The following is a 20,828-nucleotide window of genomic DNA, read 5'->3' as shown; positions in this document are numbered from 1 at the left end:
CCATGAAATCCGAGTAAAACTCTTCCTTGTTGTGACAAATTGGCAGCCAAGTTCAAATCTCAAGCAGAGGAATTTAAAATAAGGATAGGCTTTAAATCCACTGAGCCATTTCCTATCCAGGTACGGGTGATTATGTTTCAGTGGAGCTCGCAGGAGATGAAGGACAGAAGTCACATATAAGCAGCAATTTCGTCTAGTAAACTCGCATTGTACCTCTTTTCCTCCATGAAGTGATTATTTTTAGTTGTGTTTGTCATACAAAGTGTCAGGCCCAGGCACTATTTTTGTCTCATCAGCCAGTTAACAGGCACAGAAGCGACAGCTAGCAGTGAGTTGTGAGGTGTCACTGAAATAGGCCATTTGTCATCGTGCAGTCTGCCCGCTCGTTCTAAAAAACACCAGCAGGCAGCTCATTTTTGTGGCGCGGGGAGACAAAGACCCTTTTCATCACACCTGAAGGCTGCCTCGCCTTCTGTAGATTAAAGGTCAGAGGAACGTTTTTCAAAGCATCTCGCTACTCGAATGAATCGAAAGCGAGTGAGCGAGAGCGAACTAGAAACAGAACAGAACATCACCGTCGCATACGGAGGTGAACACCCATTGACAGACATTAATGTTGTAAGAAAACAATTTCATCTCAATGATGGGTAACGTGTTGTGCAAATGGCTTCAAATACATGTTCGAATGGAACAAATTGCCGTTGGCTGGGATTAAAAAGATGGCAGCCGTATATCGGTCAAACAATCTGTTTTCTGGCAGGCCCCGCAAGTCCAGGAAAACAGCCAATCAGGGACTTATGTCAGGCCACAGTTGCCGAGAAATTACAGCCACTTTATATGATGGGAAACAAGACAATAACAGCAACAACATCTGTGCTGTCGTTCCAAATAACAGGACTGTGACAGCTACCGTAGGTGGTCCTGTCCTCTGTACAAACAGTCAATACGATTCGGCGAACAGACTGCATTTATTCAAAGCACACCTCGATGAGAAAACGTCCTCCGCCGTGACCTTAAATCACACCCTCACCCCTCTCGGAGCTGTATTGAAAATGGCTCAGGCCTAATTTAAAAAACACTTCTCTGCACCTCCCATTGATTATTCCGGGGATGCATGAGCATACGTACTGTCAGAGAGCACTGAACCCTGCACAGGTTTCTGTTGGACGATTCAAATTAAAAATGGGGGAATTGATGCTTCTGGACGCATTGCAAGTGGCGCGTGTCAAACTGGCCAAAACAAAAAAATCGAAAGTGAAATACAACGATGGGAGTTTTACAGTTTATGTTACCTTATACTTCTACTACCATATACCCTTCAGCGTCCAATGCTCTATTAATGTTTCCTTCAACATATCTACTAAATGTTTCTGATTTAGGTGGATCATGAAAAAACATTACTTGTCCCATGTTGATGAAGGTTCTCAGTCATCCAGCTCATGGTAATTCTAAGATAAAAGCCTGCAACTCTTGGTGAGGAGAGGTGAAACGTCTTCAAGAAACTGAAACACGTCCAGTTGCCTACGATACAGCACTCAGAATTACTCGTCTCACAAACTTCTTAAATATTTAATACATACAACAGCAGCTACAGTTAGCAGCAGTTAGCAGTTACTCTGGGTATCCCCACACTATGCTGCCCCCTATTTGTTTGGAGTATCAGTTTGACAGGTGGCCAGTTCTTACTTATTGTACCTTTAACCAATCACAGTTGTCTTGGGCGGCGCTAAACCTGCTTCAAAATAGCGTTGGCCGAACTTGTTTTGCACGTGGGGAGGCGAGCCCTGACATTAAAATGGCTAAATCACTGCAAAAGAAAAGATAACAGCTGCTAGCTTGTTCGTACACTTATCACTTAGCATTATGCTAATACTCTCTAGGATTATTATTATGATGATTATTATTTTTCTGCAGAACGAGCACTTTTTGCTTATAATACTTCTGCACTTCCATTTAACTAAGGTTGTGGATGCAAGACTTTTTCTCGGGAGTGTTTTCACAGTGTATTACTGTAACCTGAGATCTGTTTTGATTCATCCTGAATGCAGAATTGATCCTGAAAGTTTGTTCTCCAGAGTTGAAAAGCATCAGAATGACACTGACTCACTGGTCTAAAGGCGGACGGACTGATCACAGCGCATTATCGTGTAAAGTGACACATCACAAACATGGCAGAGCTGCACACCTGCTTCTGTTTTGATCTCTGATCAGAGACCCACAGGTCTTGAGATGCCCCATTTGCAAACACACAGACAGAATATACATGAGCAGGCCATGTTTTAAACAAAGACGACTTGAGATGCGTAGCACGAAGCATTGCTCCCTCTCACTGCCTCTTTATTCCTCTCTCCTCGCCTCCCCAGCCCCGCTCTCTCCCCTCCCCTCCTCCTCACCCCGACTCGATTCATGACTGCTGTGCAACAACTCTGGAGCTGAAATGAATTATACATCCCTCTGCTAAAAGCATCTAAACAATGGTACAAGCAGACTAAAGGGCTAGAAGGACTGAACGATGACAAGATGATGAGAGGGGTTAGGGAAGCGGGTGCAACAGCGCACGCAGAGGGAGGACAGTTGTGTTTCTCTCCATCCTTTTAAGGGAGGACGGGTGGGCGGATAGGGGGCTATGAGATACAGAAAATGCTTTTTTTTAACGGCAACAGTTACTATAAATAGCACCATTACATACTCTTTTCCCTGACATGCGCTGTGTGAGCATGGGTGAGGGAAGAGAGATAGATGAGGGAGCATGTCTGCCTCCTTTCTTCCCCTCTCCCTTTTTTTTTTTTTTTTTTTTTCTCTCTCAATGAGATTCAGTAAAACAAAGGGGAGATGAGGGGAAGGAAATGAATGGGGCACACGCAGAAGTGTTAAAGAGCAGCTCCATCCCTGCACGGCTAAATGCATTCCTATTATTGAGAGGAAGCTTAAGAAAAGAATTGGATTAGTCTTACGTAACGCTGTTGCTCTTAATTATTGTACAGGCAGCAATTACCAACCAGTCCGATTTTTATAAAACACCAGTCGACAAGAACACTGTGTATGTGTTTGTGTGTGGTGGAGCGTATAATCAGAATATACTGCTTAGTCATTATAATCTTGTATTATTAGACGGAGATGAAACTATATCCAGACACATTTTCAACGTCTCTGTTACCAAGACCACATCTTAACCAGCTATCAGGACTTTCTGTGCTACGTTAGCTTTCGCCCAAACAGCTGGAAGTTTTATAAACCTTTATATATCGGCAGGGAAGGGTTAGCGATTACTTTTTGAGAGATGCAATTGCGATATGAGTCACAAATTAGTGTTAATGATGGTTTTGGCATTTCGTTCTCACTTAATAAAATAGAAAAATGATGACGTAGTTTTTGCTGGGGTCTGCACCAAACACGTAGGTTCTCTCACGTCTGGAGAAGATGATTTGTCGGCCCGGAGATCTCTGTAGGACCTCCTTATAATAATATGTTGTGACACATTTCACCTTCATCATAAAGTTGCAGCTCCTGTGATTCAGATATTGCACTTTGATATTGATTTTGACTATATTTGGATCATATGTTCAGTCGTAATGCCCACAATCAGCTCTCACCCTGGAGACGGTGCATATGGAGTTTCCATAAGAAAATCAGCTGGATCATAATGTTGAGCAGAATCCTGATAATATAATTTCAATACTCCACATCATCTACAGTATCTTAGTCTGCACGCTGCCATCTGTAGATGTCATTTTGCCAGCGTGAACATGGTTTAGACTCTGAAAATGGCTGGAGCATGCAGAGCATAAAGCAGACTTTTTGACTCACATAATAAATTATGAAATGATTAAAAACTAAAGTCTTTCATCTGAAATTCTTTCTCTCTCTGGTAGTTTCAAGTTCCAGTGCGATTACTGTCATTACTGATGAATCTGCACTCCATTTCATTACTTAATTAAGCATTTAGTCACCAGAAAATAGTGAAACATGCCCGTCACACTGTTCCAGACTCCTTGTTGATGCCTTAAAAATGTCTTGTTCTGTCCAATTAACTAGTGAACTGAGTGAATTACTATAAGATAAAACGCAACAAGGATAAGCTGCAACAAAGAGAGTTGTTGGTAATTTTGCTTAAAAAATGACTCGAGCAAATAATCGCTCATCAAAATAATCGACTGATGGTTTCAGCTTTAGACACTCTTGAGACAGTGGTGGAAAAAGAAAGACAAAGTTCTTGTTTTCACTTTTTGGACTTTTCTCTAGTCTTGGTCTAGGATCATTTTAACCTTTGAACAATTATTTAAATAAAAGCATGTGAGAAGTTAGGCCGCTGGTTTAATAATAAACAATTGGTTGTATTTTATAAACTCATGTTCTGTTAAATACAAAAAATAAATCCAATGACATGCTTATTTCTATGAGGATATCATTGGTCATTATTTGTTGAATATGATTCCATACATATCAGCTGAGTATCTCGGTTGCAGTCTGACGTTCATGTTCGCTCTGTTATTTAAAAGACAAGTTGTAAAGTGTCAAGTTTGAGACTGGCCAAGTGATTCTCTCAACTGAACATTAAATAGGGTTAACAGTGGAAGGGAAATTATTTATATTCAGTTATTTTGGGCTGATATCTCTCCCTATCTTCCCATAAAATTGCACCAATGGCAGAAACCCAGTTGAAAGAAAATGCCTGTAACAAGCTGGGGCGAGGGGAGAAGCCAAACGGCGTTTTTCTGTGCTGACTCCAGAGGCTGTGTTTCACAGCCCGAGCTGGTTCAAAGTGAAACCAGTAGTGGGTCCATAATCAAAAGTGAAGTTTGCTCTGTGTGGGCGCTCAGGCTTGTAGTGATCTCTTTCTCTTTGGCTGACTCTCAAAGTGGAGCAGAATGAATTGTTTGTGAATAGAATCAACTGTGTGACCCAGAAACAAAGCCTGGAGATAGAGGCCGGGGTAAGCCGGGCCAGATGACCGTGGAGATTGTACCAACTCTGCACTGCAGCTACGAGACCTTTGTTCTTTTGGCTGCTTCCAGGACGTTTAGCGAAAAAGGTGAAGCTAATAACAATCGGTTAATCGGCATGTGCACGGGACAGGAAGGACGTGTGGGTGCATTCATCCCCAAACCAACTGTGCCAACAGATGCTCTTGGGAATTTGAAGAGGTGGACTGGCACCAAAACTGGCAGGATTTAGGCAAAATGACATTTCAGTCATCCGCGCAGCTGTTAGTCTTTTTGTATGTTAGCAGTGGCTTGGAGCTGAATCACAAATCAGTGCGACACTCAAAATAACTAAGCAGTTCAGCAATGAATGTGTGGATTGGCACATATTTTTCACAGAGCCGGTCAGCTTCCTCCATCTGTCATCTCTCTCTCCAATCAGCTAACACACACTCATGCATGCACAGGCACACACGCACATATTTGCATGCGTCCCCTATGATTTCCATGCATGTGCATACGGAGACAAAGACGCATGCACAAGCTGCAGAAACGCCTCCCTACAGTAACGCTGCATGCACTGCTGATTCTCACCCAGACTGCTCTGGGAAAGCGAACAAACCTGGTGAATCTACACGGGTTGTCAATTGAGTCCATCGTCTGCTCTCCAGATTAGAATAAATGTGAGAAAGTGTGTGTGAAAGTGTGAATGTGTGAGGAGACTGCGCCTGAGGACCTCGACAAGAGTATCTCCATCAGTGGGGGGAAGACGACACAGTCAGATCCTTGTTACACGCTTACAAAAGTACTAATTAGAATATCTTTGAAGGGTAGAGAGAGACAGGGAGAGAAGCACATCGCCCGCAGGATCGGATGTTTTTGGACAGGAGCCTGTAGGACGAGCTCGCTGCTCAGTCAGATTAAATTCAGGAGAAAGAGGAAATGTGTGTGGATGATCTCTTCTTTCTGGTTTATTCTTTTTCAAAGCATTTTTTTTTAGAAGAAAAGTCTCTCATGCAGTCTTAGTTTGTCTCATGATTGATTTGCTAAATAGCACTGTCTTCGGCGAATATCAGCAACAGCTGAACACTTGCATCATTAGGGCCGGGTATCAAATCTCAATATGTTTTAGAAGTGATCAAATATGTGCATAGCGATGAGTGAAAACTGTGTGCCAAAGTGCCAAACGCTGGCATCAGATGTCCGCTCAGATTTGTAATCTTGTTGACTTAACTTTAATGAGATAATTCCTGAATTAAATATGAAATGTTGCTAATTTTAAACTGCTTTGTGGGCAGAGTTCCATCACGGCTGCTTGTGTTGAGAGAAAAATAACATTTGAGAAATTTGGCATTTCTGATAATTGATTACGATCTTTTTGTGTGACAGATGCCAGTTGGAAACACATGATGTGTTGAGCGGATGCACGTCTTTTCGTACAATTTAGTTTTCATTAGTGAATTAATGCCATACACGCACCTACAGCCGGTCAGACTGCAACAACTGAAGAGGGTGGTGTGTTTACTGGGGAAACTACAGGTCACAGTCCCCTGTATCAGCGTAGAGTACAAGCCGGAAAATTCTCCCTTTTGAGGAGAGGCTGTCAAGTGATGCATGAGTGTGAGTTTTGACGTTTTGACAAATTACATTATTTACAAAAAGTTCTGTCATCGCTTTTCCGGCATCTTCAATCACACAGTCAGTGGTGCTGCTGGACAAACACTCTTTTGCATAGCAGAGTTTTTTGTGACAGTAATGAAAGCTATTTTAAATACCCTGGAGTACTGTATTATCGTATTACTGCCCAATCCTAGTGGTGACATAAAGTGGGTGTTTTTGACGAGAGGTCGGGACATTTCTAGTTGGGTGCCTGGTGATGAAAGTGGGTGTTTTAAGCCAAAAAATGATCTTTTCCAAACCCTTACCAAGTGGTTTTTGTGCCCAGTGTTGGCACTAAGTTATGCTCAGCTCAGAGAGAGAGCCTTTTTATTTTATATTCAAGTGCTTCCTGAAAACAAACAAAACTGAAGTGTCATTCTTTCAACAACATGTTGAAAGTTTACCTAAAGCTGATTCTAAGTGTCAGACCGAATAGGTGTTGCTGCTTTCACAGGAACGAGAGCACATGGTTACATAAGCCCGCTAGGTATTCCGCTCCAGGCCTCACATGGTTTAGGTGTTTCTGTTTCAAACTCTGAAATAAGTAGGGCGTGAGACCGTTAACCTGACGGATCCGCGAGTCACTGCTGCAACGTTAAATGTGTGAGCCAGATCTGCAACCTGATCAAAGAGGCACAGGTGAGCTCAGGTAACGTTCACTGAACACAACACGCAGTGAGTCAGCTCTGCCGTCGCTGGATTTAAAAGCATTCATCTGAACTAATTTGTCCCACTGTACGTGTTATTAGTGGGCTGATTGAAATACAAAATAATGGGCTTTCTGTATTTTTTATTTAACTGTTAGCTTTGTCTTGGTTTCAAGCTTAGCATGTCGGCATGGAAGGGTTAAATTCAAGACTGTTGCATAAGTGTAGCCTGGTGATATATATCTAATGATCCATAACTAACAAGACATGGCATCTGGAGGAATTCTTGTCAAGTTCCTTTTAGGCTTAGTGGCTTTGACGCATTCATTAACGCACACAAAGCCTGCACAAGAGACTCACTAGTCTGAGCTGCCTGAGAATAGAGACACAAGTGAAAACCTGCACAATTACTGGTTGACTAAAATACAATAACACAGTGGGGCAGCATGTAATTAACACAAGAAACACATAAGAGCAGCCTTAAAGCATTGTTTTATACCCATTTTTCTTTACTCATATATGCTTATGAGTTAGTTATCTGTTAATATGTCAGCTGCAGAGACAATAAGGTTTGCCTGCATGACTAACTATCAAAGTGAAGTCATGTAACAAGTTATCCAGCCAACGAGACTCTCTGTGGGGCTTTTAATTCACCCTGACATCCTATCAAAAGTTAACTGTGCTCAAACTTCACAGACTGCCCTCTCCAACCCCGGGGCTGGATCAGCTCTGACTGGTTGGTCCTGTGTCAAGCAGGCGCAGATGTGCTCGGCTTTGAACATTTCTCAGCTGCGGAGAGGGGCGAGGGAGGGATAAGAAGCAAAAGGAAAAAGGAGGGAGGGGATGAGAAGTGAGAGAGGGTGGGAAAGAAGAAAAGTTGTAGGGGGAAGAGAGAGAGAGAGAGAAAGTGAGACTGAGAAAGACAGACAAACTGAGTCAGAGAAGATGGGAGCAAAAAGACGGAGTGAAATGACCCACTTTTACAGCACAAACACACATGAGCTAAATATAACCGCGGTTCACTTTGGCTCGCCGTGAAGCATGTATCCCAGGCATGGAGCTGTTAACGTGCTCTGCTTCAAAGGCAGACAGTAAAAGGGGCGGCAAAAATAGATTGTTTTAATTTAGAGCCGAGTAACATCTATAAATATTTGATAAGAGACACAAACTTCCTCTTTCTGGCAACCGCAACAGGAACTACTGCAGATGAAGGGGAAAGTTTAGGATTTCACCGGGTCTCCACAGTAAGACAATATGTTACACGTCTCTTTAACCTTTCACCTTCTCGAAGTTTGATTTGCCAACTTTCACAGACTTCTGTTCAATAAATACGATCAGACCAAACTATCTCAATGTCAGCACTGATGTAAAGGAATTACAGTATCAGCATGGAGGTGCTGCACAAGTATGTGCAACGTCACATCATAAGATGCACAAGAAGCCACTTTTGACTTTCTGACTTTGCTGATTTGAAATGTTAAATAATTCAGCATCTGCATTTCCTGTTTGTGACATATAAAACCTCACTACATCAATACAGCAGCTCAGTCAGCAGGATAAAATGTTGGCAGTTAAGGTCTCTGCAAACCACCGATACAGTTACATTTGTAAAAGTGTCATGTTCAGTACGATATTGACATTTCTGCAAATTATGTCATATCACGTTCGCATTGAGTGTTTATGACCCGACTGTCATATCTGATTTGGAGGGAACGGTGGTGGAGTTACAGGTGAGAAAGCTGCCAAGCCAGTGACTACAGTTCGAGACTGCGTTTCAACATTTGTAAGCATGAGATCACTGGGTCATTTTAAGGAGACTTGGAGAATTTCCAGCCGTGTTTGTGGCGACAAAAAACAGGTATATTAGCCAAAATATAGAATAAAATCTCTTCCTAACCCTAACCAAGTGGTTTTAGTGCCTAAACCTAACCAGACCATAAACACAGCGTTGTCACAACATACAACAGAAAACTAAACAAAAAGAAATGTAAAGTTTCAACATATTCATGCTTTGCAGAAATATCCAGTGCCATCATTCATTCTGGTGATTGTTTTTAAAAAATGATTATAACTATTATCTTGCAAGTAAGTTCTGGTGCACTTTGCAACTAACGGAGAATCTCTAGAAGTCTGCACAAGTTCACTCGAGGCCCCTTGTGGACTTAACTGTGGTTAACTGAGGATTTACTCAGGCTCTCATGGATTTCCCCAGGAACAGCCCCATTAAGTCCGTGAGTCAGACATTTAGATTCAGCCTTTATTTACCTGCTCTTTTCCCTGCGAGATCGTCTACGATGCCATTCAGCTTTGGCAGTCCGGCTGTCTTCCTCCTGCCTGGTCTGACTCATCATGACCTTTCGGGTGTCTTTGTGGACTTTTAACCGTCCTGCTTTGCCCTTTTTGTGCCGACTGCCTGTCTGTTGTTGCTGAAGTCGGTTTTTATTTTGACCGCCGACACGGTGAACTCTTAAGTTCACTTTTTAGTTAACTTTTTGGCCTCTGAGTCATGCATTTGAGTCCTGAAAGTGTTTTACTAAACCATTACAAGAAACTATGAATACAAACATTACGATTGAGCTCTTAAGTGATTCAAGTGATTAAATTAGTCCTGTTTTAATTAGCTGTAATCTGCTGCCAGCGGATCTCTCGAAACACACGAATACTAACAATTACAATTAACCCTTTTCAATCTGCGCTTTTCAGTCTTTCTCGGCTGCTGTCCAGCTGTTTTCAGACATCTGCAGCACAGCTGTAGGTGGCAAACAAAACTTGATATAAGATTTCTGCATCACAACTTGACATGGAGTACATTTCCTACCTGAATGACCTTCTAAACCCCCTAAAACAGCGTATGCATACATTTCCCAATATACAAGTAAGCATTACTGTTGTCTAAAATTAGATACTGCATGAGCTCCACCCTTTAAAATGTCAGAAGAACAAGCTCTGCAGCACCATTCCACATAATGACTGCCTTCACCTGACCCCCTCCATCTGTGCCCACTCAGTGACACACAAACCATCGCAGATCTGCAGCTTCAATCAGTCAGCAGAACAGAGCCCAGAGAAACTCCACGGTCATCAGGGACCGGAGCTGACAAGCCGCCAAGTCTCTGCACTCGACACAGCAGGGGTGCCAAATGATGCAGAATATTCACAAAAAAAAGCACAAAGGTCGTCGTTTGTGAGAGAGAAAAGAGGGCTGGAAGTGATTTACAACGCTGACACGATCGATGAATGACTGGAGCGATATTTATCTCCTCCCCTGAGTTTAATCTGCCCGACGCTCATACTTCACGGAGGTCGATAAAGCTACAGTGTACTGTAGATTTTGTTCTGCCCTGTTTGGTGACACAGACAAGGACCCACGCTGTCAGCCGGGTTAATGTTGCAGTGCATTAAAGGCCTGAATAGAGGTCGATGCGACAGAGAACTCGCATAAAACAAAGACGAGTCCTCTCGCCATTTAGCCGTCGCTCATCTGCATATTCATCAGATCTAAATGCGGAACAATCTACACCGTTTCCCTCTTTCATCGCTCTGCTTCAGCATGTGCAAGTGTGTCAAGTGCAGAAAGTGGCTTACAGTTGGAGTTGATAGAGCCGTGGCACAACACATCCCGAGGCTACAGGTGACACTTTCACACACCGAGTGAGAGATCTTAGCGCAGGTGCAGCATGAATATGGAAATGACTACAATCCCCAATGTGTTCTCCACCTGGCTGTGCTTATATAAGCTAACAATATCAGAAGAGAATGTAGTTTTCCAGATCAAGTACTAATTACTTCAAACTTACTTGGACTGTCTTCATTGGTGCTGTCTTGGGTTAACCATTGGGGAGGGGGGAGAAGAAATGTAGGTAATGTTAGATGACGTCAAGGTGAGAAGAGACTCTGCATGCTCCGACTGAGTGCATCTTTGCCCCTTCCCTGCAGGCGTTCAAATATATTTTCAACTCTTCAGCACAAAGCACATAGTCGCACTCATTTTTTCTATTAATTACATTTGATGACCTTGTTTTGTGCACACAGTCCCGCTCCACAGGGGCACCCAGCTGAGAGCCAGAGCAACAAAAAACCCCACTGTGAACATTAATAATTTAAATAATAATATAAGCTATAAAAGGCTAAGTTAATTCAGCCCAAACTTTCATTTGGGAGGGTATAAAACCCCGACAAATGGCGCCTATGACTGAGGGATAGTTTGAGGCATTTTGGGAAATATGCTTGTTTGCTTTCTTGCTTATCTTAGCTTAGCCTAAAGATGAGCTAGCCTGGCTCTGACAGAGGTGCTGATACAGTTACAGGTAACAAGAGCTAACATGACTTTTATATCTACTTAAAAGTCATATGTTACACTTGTGTTCGTAACCATTAGAGCCAAACATGCTTGTATTTTGAGTTAAGAGCACATGCCCATCTATAGCTTCTACAGTTCAGGAATATAGGACTACATACTGTAAGACCCATTGTGCACCTTTAAGGGGCATTAAGTCTACTGTGTAGCAGCTACCTTGGTCAGGTGTTGTTGGGTTTGTGTTTAGAAATATTTTGTTCATGTTTCTATGTTTAGAAATCTTTTGAACAAATGTGTACTGCTTTTATTTTGTAAAAAATATTTCTTAAAATGTATAACAATTGTATTAATTGTCATTTTTTTATGGTTTACTGACTTACATAAGCTTTTAGCTTAGGTTGTAAAGATTGTAGAGATATGAAGATATTTGAAGATAGTCCAAAAAATGACATTACAATCAGCATAAATACCAATGTAGGCATGGGGGACCATTTCTATTGCAGGGTTCCAATTAAGCAACTTATTTAGTCTATATAATGTTATAAAATAGTAAGAAAAAAAGAAATTGCTCGCCATTTATGCATATTGTCTTCTCGTTCAGTGAAAAGGCAGGGTCTGGTATCGAATTGTCGAATCGCATTGACTCGAAACTCGCCGATTCCTGATTCAGCATTCCTGATACTGGTATCGTTATGGGAATAAGCCTAATTAAAATCTGACTCAAGATGACACATTCAGATGTCTTGGTTTGTCCAAAACCAAAATATATTCAGCTTCAGTTTCACAACAGATGTTTAAAAACCAGCAATTATTCACACGAGAAGCTTAAAACCGGAACACTTTTTGCATTTTTGCTTTAAAAAACGACAGGCCTTGTTCACAGACGACGTTATCACATTTCACAGTCTGCAATGAAAGGAGGCTCATTGTTTCAGGTCCATTCTTTGATACAGCGCCACGCCAAACAAGAAAACATATAAAACAGAAGTGACAAAAGCTTAGTCTTGCATTACTCTCAACATCTGATTTATTGCTCTGTGGTTCTGTTTCGCTGCCTTGACTCAGCTTTTTTTTTTCACTGGGCATTTCACTGGTGCGAGTGGAACTGAACGAGTCCATTCCCACAAATTCTGCTTGAAAACAAAGTGTCAGTCAGGTTAATCCACCTGGGCACCGCACTCTGTTCTCTCCAGCTGACAGTCAGACACAGCGATGCAAGCTGAGCCCGGCTGAAGCGCTCAGGCCGGAGACAGATCCGATAGAATTGTAATGAGTAGCCTCCTGACGTTTGCTCGACAGATCCTCTCTCAGGTGCGAGGGAGGAGAAGTGTGTCGATGAGACTCTAATGTGTGAATGCTGGAGGACAACTCTGTGCCCAACACGACTTGTTTTTTCCATCTTTTTATTTTCTGCTTAGCTCTCATTCGAAATTCCACGCGGCAGCACTTTAGCGTGTTGCATCAAACATGGCCGTCGGTCCACCCGAGGGAGGATTACACAACGCTGCTCTCCTGTGACATTTCAAACATCTTCTGTCATCTTAATCCCATTTCCTGCTGAGTAAGGTCGGGGCGACGCTCCTTCACCGCTGCGACTCCTGATTAACTCGACTAAAGATGTAATCCTATTCCACCGACTCAAATAAACATGTTTATTCTACTAATTCTATTCCTGGGCCAGATCCCGGGGACGGATTTGAAATGAGTTTTCTGAATGGGTGCACAGGCAGGCGGAGCAGGGCAGGACATATCAAGGAGGCTTGACGCAAGGATGCAAGAGAGAAGGAGTGAAATGAACAGCCTCAGCCACGGGGGTAAACACTGCTGTGGCTGGACACTGGCTCCACTTCTTGCCTCTTTTCCACGACTGTATGCACATGTATACGCATCCGTCGCTTGCCTGAATGAAACATAGCTCTTCATTCTCGCCCTGAGGTCGTGTCGCCCTCTTATAGCCTGCCTGATATGACATTCTGCTGCTGGAGACCTTCCCTGTTTGTTTATACGCTGTCAGCTGTCCAATAAAGGTGAGAATCCACAAGCAGTTTTGCTTAAAATAGCGCCGCATCATAAAAAATGGGCGCGCATGAGTGTGCTGCGATGTATTCCCCTTTGAGGCAACTTTGGAAAGTTATCACAGCAGGCATAATTTGCTCTTTTCAAATAAAACAGTAGAATTAACATAATGCCACACTGTTCATGCTGCAAGGTAATCTACTGGCAATTTAGGCTTATTTGAGTGCCCCGCCAAGTGCTTTCCCGGATGACTTTGGATTGTAAAAAAGATGAAGTCAGGTTCAAGTTGCCGTCTATCTCTGTACCCCTGCTGTGCCAAAGTGCTGGTCTCGCTGGAATCGATGAGTAGGATGCTGAAGTTTTGACATAATGCTACCGGCGGTCTTAAGATGTCGGTATGCTCCGTCAGAACTGCTGACGCACATCTTCCTGTTGTCAAAGTTCCCACAGAGGAGGAAATTGAGCAAAGGTTTGAACTTGCGTCTCTACCTTTCTTTTTTCTCTGTTCAATTTTCACATGTGCAGACACTTTCCAGATTGCAAAAACTGTACCAGACATGGTCATCCGGCTCACATGCCACGTGGAATGATGGCACTTAGGCGGTCCACTCCTGTTTGCCAGAGATTTGGGCCTGTTCTGGTTTATTCAGGTCTCTTTTGGCTGACATCAGGTCACGCTATGGCCTGCTTGTGGCTCAGATCTGGCAAACAGGAGCGGACCACCCAAGCGACATCATTCCACTCAGTATGTGGGCAGGATGAATGTGTCTGGTGTGTGCCAAGGGCCACAAAAATGTTGCAATCTGGGTATGAATGTCTCCATGAGAAACTCATGGTTTCATTTCGGAGAGCTACACTGTGATTATAAAAAACAATTATCGATGCATCTCAACGCAACTTGCTTAAAGTCTTGAGCAAGTCTCATTGCAAGGCATTTTTTCTTGGGCAAGTCAAGTCACAGGTTGTGTCAAGCCTAGTCCTTACTTAAGGTGAGTCACTCCCTGCCAAGATGCTTTAGTCTTACCTGCAGTATCTGATCTTTTGAAAGACAAAAGACAAGACAAGGTACTAGTCCCTGTGTAATAATGAAATTATTGCCTGATTCATCTAACCTGTTCAAAAAGTAGGACAATGAATTGAATCTGTATGACATAAGAGTTTATTTGTTTTCTTTAATTCTGCTCAATCAACCAAATATTTCCTCCCCATCACAATTAAACAGTGAAATCCTGCCAGTCTACAAAAGCTAAACTGAAAACATAAAAAATGAACACATACATTCAAGTCACAAGTCTTTAACTTCCAAGTCTCGGGTCATTTGTTTTCTATCAAGACAAGTTGAAAGTCATCAAAACAGTGACGAGTCAACTCGAGTCCGAGCTGAACAAACGTTCAATCATCAAGTCGTGACTTTGTCCATGTCAGTTGCTATGAGACAACAGCACTTGAGACCATGATGTCTCTGACTGTAATGAGGACTCGAGGCAGAATGATCACCAGAAGCCTCGACTGCTGTGCCTATTTAACACAATTAAAATGATATTAATCTGTGTGTGTGTTTGTGGTTTGTTGTGTCTTCCGAGCGCGAGCACAGAAACTGATGACGTATCCCATCTCAAAGAGGGCATCAGACTTCCTGTCCGACATGATGTAACCATCCCCGAGGCTCTTGTCTCTGGTCTTACACCTCTTGCAGAAGAGTTGTGTCATAGAGAACCAAACATTTTTCAGAACCAGCAGAACATCTTCGTCAAGCGTTTAATCTCTGGGCTAGACTCTCACAAGATCATGCAATGAGGTATTCATTTTTCACAAACACAAAAAGCTGCTTTGCAAAGAGGAAAATGCTCCTTAAGAATTTGAAGTAAAAGCAGCCATTATTGAATTTTCAGATTATTTATAGAACCTGATTAAATTGTTCCCTGGAGTGTAAATTGAAACGCTTGCCAGCTCAAAGTATTATCAGTACAGAGCTCTGCAGAAGGTTGTGGGGTTTGTTGTCGTCTTGCACACGGCTAAGTGAAAGCGCCTTCCAAAGGAACGCTCGAAAATTGGGTAAGCACTCTCCAAAGTGCCGGTTTCTCAAAGAGCTTATTGTCTTCTCATGTGTTATAAATGATTAAATAGTTGACCTATATTCTCTGTCTTCGAGGGGTTGGTGGAGCACTGGAACAGAAAACAGTGACACTGCAGAGTTGTTGTGATTTCCCTCAAACGTCACATCTTAAATTACAAGTGATGGTGCTGCAGTGAGCTCTGTCCGGTCCGCAGGGACAGATTTGCTCGTACCGCATGAGAAATAAAACAAAAGCAGCTTTAATTAGATCCAGGACTTTTTTTTTTTTTTTTAGCAAACTGTGGCAAATTTAGAAATGGGGATCGGTTTGCACTGTGGGAAAACTGTGAGTATCATCCTAGAGGGAACAGAACTGAGATAGGATGATACTCGACATGCATATACATACATGCCAGTGTAATAGATTCATTGTAAGAGTAACTAACATTTCTTTCAACTCATCAATTAATCATTTATTCTACAAATAGCATTAAAAAAAAGAAGATAATTTTGCTTTTTTTGCTCCCAAAAGAATAGTCGTAAACCTCTTGGCTTTTAATTGAATAATATAATTTCACTTGATGAAAAAATTATTTCATTGCCCAAACAGTCACTACTTTACAATCCATCCATCCAGAACAGACACACAGCGAGTCGACCAATCAGTGCCCTCTGGGGAACTGCTTGCAGCTACAGGTGTGGTTTAGGTGTGACAACCGGTGAGAGAAGCAACTGTTCATTGGAAAACAACAATGGTGGCTCATGAACAGGTAAAGGCAAAAATGCTGGACAGTCGGTATGGAAAAGATGTTTTTGCTCTTCTCTCTTTCTCTCTCTTTTCATCATAAGCTTGAGTTTGGTTAGGTTTAGGAAAACAATGTGGTTTGGCTCAAAATAACTACATTACTTATTTTAACTTAAGTCGCGTACGTTCACAACTGAAGGTACATAACTTCCCGCTGATACTCCCTTTAACTCTGAACATGAACTGCAGTCTCGTAGATAAAAGTCCTGTGCTTGTTTGACCCAAACATCCATCCCCAACCTCCTCCATATGCTCTTTAAACTACTTAGCCTGACTTCCTCCTTTGCTGCCGCCATAATTACTTTGGCCACTAGAGGTCGCCACCGAACAAGAAACGTAAATATGAAACATAATAAGCTGCTTTCACAGTTGTTCTATATGGTCGTTTTTATGATGAGGACCACCTGGATAGACAGATGGTTCACCCAATCACCTGCCAAGCATTTTTTGAAGGTGCCTGCTCTTTTCCAAATAATTTCTAAAGGTTTCTCCAGATGGTTCTGTGCAACAAACTATCCCAGGTCAGTCTTTACTTTCCTATCAAAGACTGAATAACTCAATTTCAGAACCAAATCCAAATGATATGGTTAGATGATGGTCCTATCACTGCTGGTAAAGGTCCAGATTCTTCACTCAAGTATCGGTACAACACAATACTCTGTTACAAGTCAAAGTTATTCATTCAAAATCCACCCAAAGTAAAAGTACAGAAGTATTAGCAGAAACAAACTTGCTTCTTAAGGTATCAAAAATGGACTTTTGCTGAAAATTGGCCTGTGTGATTGAAATACTATTAAATATAACATCATTGGGTTGTTAATACTGATGCAATCGTCGCTCATCACGAGTCGGGGCCCCTTAAAAGATTCACAAGATAAAGCTGAGGGGCTGTGAGACGATTAATGGAGCAAAAGAGAAAGTTCTGCTCCACAAATTTAAACGCATTTGGACTTTGATCAAGGATCATTTGACCTCTTCTGGCCATGAACAGCTATTTAAATGAAACCATCTGAGAAGTTTAGAGGAGAAATATTGCTTTGATGAAACTTTTAACAACTCAGACGTCTGAAACGTGACAAGAGGCCTCAATCAGGCAGGGTTGTGTATTTGAGAAGCTCAAAAAATGCTTTGGAAGTATATTCTGAATGTGGGAAGTCACCTCTTTTCCTCTGAAATGTAAACACCCAGATAAAGTACACTGAAACTATATTTTAAGGCTGTACTTGAGTGAATGTACTTAGTAACTTTCCAAGTCTGACTTTAATCCTACTGTCCTCCGCGAGGCAGAGCCATATCATCACAGTCTTCAAGGAGAAACTATTTCAAAGTATTGTATATCAGCCACGGGACAGGATGTTTCGGCTGCTCCGGCAGAATCGGATCCGACCTTGAGTGTTTGGAAGCGCAGGTTTTTCTCCCTAATTCTGTCAGACATATTAGTTATAGCGGCTCCGGTGGATGGGGACGTGACTCATATAATTCATCTCCGTCAGTGACACAGGTCGGTGAATCACGGCTGAATGCACCGAGGTGTCCTATGGCTAGCTGCTTGAACTGCTCCAGTCACAAATTGTATTGATGCTTGCTTTTCAAAAAAGAAGAAGAAGAAGAAACAAAAAACGGTCTTCTACTCCTGAAATGCATTTAACTATCTCTGGTATCTCACAGCAATCGAATAGTTTTGTAAAATATGTAAAACTGTTACATGAGAATGATATAATTTGGGAATTTCATGCTCGTTGAGGGGATGAAGCACATTTCATCCATAACCAATTACATCTAGCTGAAAGATGCTGTTAAAATATTCATCTGTGGGTAAGAAAAGACCAGAAAAAGGATAAAGAAGCAGAAGAAAACTGGTGAAACCATTCAGCTCGGAACAAAGTGTGCATCTGCAGGCAGCCTCAGCAGCCGCCTTTCTCTTTACTGCTTTGAAAGGCGAATCTCGAGAGATGCATGAATGAAACCATACAGGCTGATGTGCTGCTGCTGCTGCTGCTGTGCTCTCTGTATACCATTACAGAAGTATTACATTTCGAGCTCTGAGGCAGGTGGCAATGTCTTTACACCTGTGGGTCAGCTGTCAGAAGACATTTCTTGATCTTAGGAGGCACGAATAGAGAAGCTGTTTAGAGCTTTCAGGTGATCCTTGAGTACAAATATCTGATTTGCTTTTTACTGTGAGTTACAGCCTGGTGAGACAAGAATGATGGCTGTGATCCAGGAGTTCAGAGGTAGAAATGTTGCACTAAAACCAGTAGATTGCTGCTTCACATGTGTCTATTTTTGGGTCCTTACCATGAGAAAATATGCAGAACTAAGGATCACTCCCTGCGTGCGGCACTTCCTGTGCTTTCAGTGCAAATATTGGCATAAAAAGTCCACTTTCATAAATCTCACAAGAGGAACAAGAGGAACAGGAGAGCCAGTTTCAGGTCAACATGTGGACATTGTATGGGAAACGTCCTGTAAGCCTGTCAGAGATGAATAACCTGATCTAGACGAAGTATGCAGGAGTGCCACGGGCTCATACCAGCCATACCTGCATGGGCAAACGCACACCGGCCTGCGCTGGGAAAGCGTTTTAATGGGAGAGAGCCAGCATGCATGTGACACTCCATCCCCTCCACCCCTCCTTCAAACATACCTCTCATCGGATTCTGGATCCACAAGATGCCTCCGATAAGGTGAGGAGATTGGCCGAGCATCCCGGGTCACTGGCCGTCACTGTCACCCTTTTTATCTCCCCTCACCTCCGAAATGTCTGGAGCTCCTTCTCTGCCAGTCAAGAGGAGGACTTCACCCGGTCCACATGTCACACCACCTGCTGCCAGATGAGCAGCCTTAAAACCTGACTGGTTCTCGGGGCGCACACACGGTGCTCTGTTGCGCAACAACCCGCTGGATATTCCCAGTAAAAATTAATTTCCCAGATTATAAAAATCTATCCCGTGCGCCTCACACCGGGGATGATTACGCTTCTCGGTCGCAGACCTGTTAACCAGTCTCCAATCGCAGCGCGCACACACACAGCAGCAGCAGCAGCAGCAGCGATATATATACAGAAAGAGGCTGCGCGTTAACACGGGTCTTTATGGTGTGTGATCATGTACCAAGACCAAGAACAGTGTGATAAAAAAGGAGAACATGAGCAGGACAGCGTACGTAATGCGGAGAGAGCAGAGGCTGCACCATCACCCAATCACAGCCTCTCACAGTTGACCCGACAGTGTCTGGGTTGAGCACATTCAGCACCAACACACAGCTCCCCACAGTCTCATCATGTCAGCTGTAAACTCCTCAGTCTGGTGTCTGTTAAACAGCAGATGAACACACAGGTTGATGCGCTCTTACCTTCCACAGCCATCGTGCCGCTCCACAGATCTGGGCATCACTCGCGCAAAAAGAAAAAAGGGGGAGCCAGGCGAGAATGTAAAAGTCAGCGCTCCCTCATTGTACCTTGTTTGGCGTGTTATCATCACTTTGCTGCGGGCGAGCCGGAGCGCACAGCTGCTGCCGCGCCTCAAAGGATCCTGGGAAGTGTAGGCTCAGCGCTTTCTGGAAGAGGGAGGGGAAGGAAGGGCACGTTTCAGATGTTTTTGCAGAGAAGGCAGGAAATATATGTAAATTAGCAATTATTTGGAGAAAATGTCAGAAAACTTGTAATTAAAAAAAAAAATCTTAAAGATGTAATATGTAACATTTCTGCATTAAAGGTGCGCTATGTAGTGTTGGGGCAGACATTTTAATCCAGGAGAAAGATCTTTTCTATGCATAAACAAACTAAATAAACAAACTGTCTTTGTTTTCATGACTGAATAAACAAACTGACCTTAAAGGACGACACAGTTTCATACTGTTTTACCTCGTTTATATTTGGCGGACCCTGCCACCTTTCTACATGTGGCTCCAAACAGTGTTCTGGGGACCTTATTTTTGACCTTTGTTGACTTGTGTCCCTAATGTTTCCAAACAATACTCCACCACAGAGAAATCTGGCCATGGAGGTTATGTTTTCACCCGTGTCCGCTTGTTTGTTTTGTTGGTTAGTTGGTTTGTTGTCAGGGTTACACAAAAACTGCTGAACAGATTTACACAAAACTTGAACTGAGGATGAGTCTCGGCCCAGAATAGACTCCCCTAACTTTACAATATGTAGACTGATCAATTTAGAGTTAAGTGTGTATAGTATAGTATAGGGTGGTGACCTTGATGCCATGCAACCGTGATTGCTTATCGCCTAATGTTACGCTTCAAAAATTGTAAAAGTGGTGTTTATCTGTGAAGAACAAAATGTGTAAGCATCACAGTCTTGTGTTTCTGCAATAATCCAAAACCCAATAGAAAAATACAACAAGCTTTTGAAACGGGAACAAGGAAACCTAACTTCTGTGTTAGCCTGCAAAAATATCACCCCTGCAGCACT

General features: G+C 42.6%; 1 protein-coding gene across 2 annotated transcripts in view; it reads right to left on the bottom strand.

The window, feature by feature from the left end:
- The window catches only part of samd12 (sterile alpha motif domain containing 12), a 112,391-nt gene extending 92,546 nt beyond the window's left edge, over nucleotides 1–19,845 (bottom strand). The window contains exon 1 of one of the 2 annotated variants that reach the window (XM_073483955.1): nucleotides 19,757–19,845. In XM_073483955.1, the coding sequence (XP_073340056.1) occupies nucleotides 19,757–19,769 (13 nt within the window). In that variant the 5' untranslated portion in view covers nucleotides 19,770–19,845. Of the gene's footprint in view, nucleotides 1–19,049; nucleotides 19,200–19,756 lie in introns of those variants that run through there. The other variant, XM_073483954.1, reaches the window with a different exon arrangement.
- Between the last annotated feature and the right edge of the window lie 983 nt (nucleotides 19,846–20,828).

Source organism: Pagrus major, chromosome 16 (genome assembly GCF_040436345.1).
Source record: "Pagrus major chromosome 16, Pma_NU_1.0".
Taxonomy (NCBI): Eukaryota; Metazoa; Chordata; class Actinopteri; order Spariformes; family Sparidae; genus Pagrus; species Pagrus major.
This window is presented reverse-complemented; position numbering and strand designations above follow the sequence as displayed.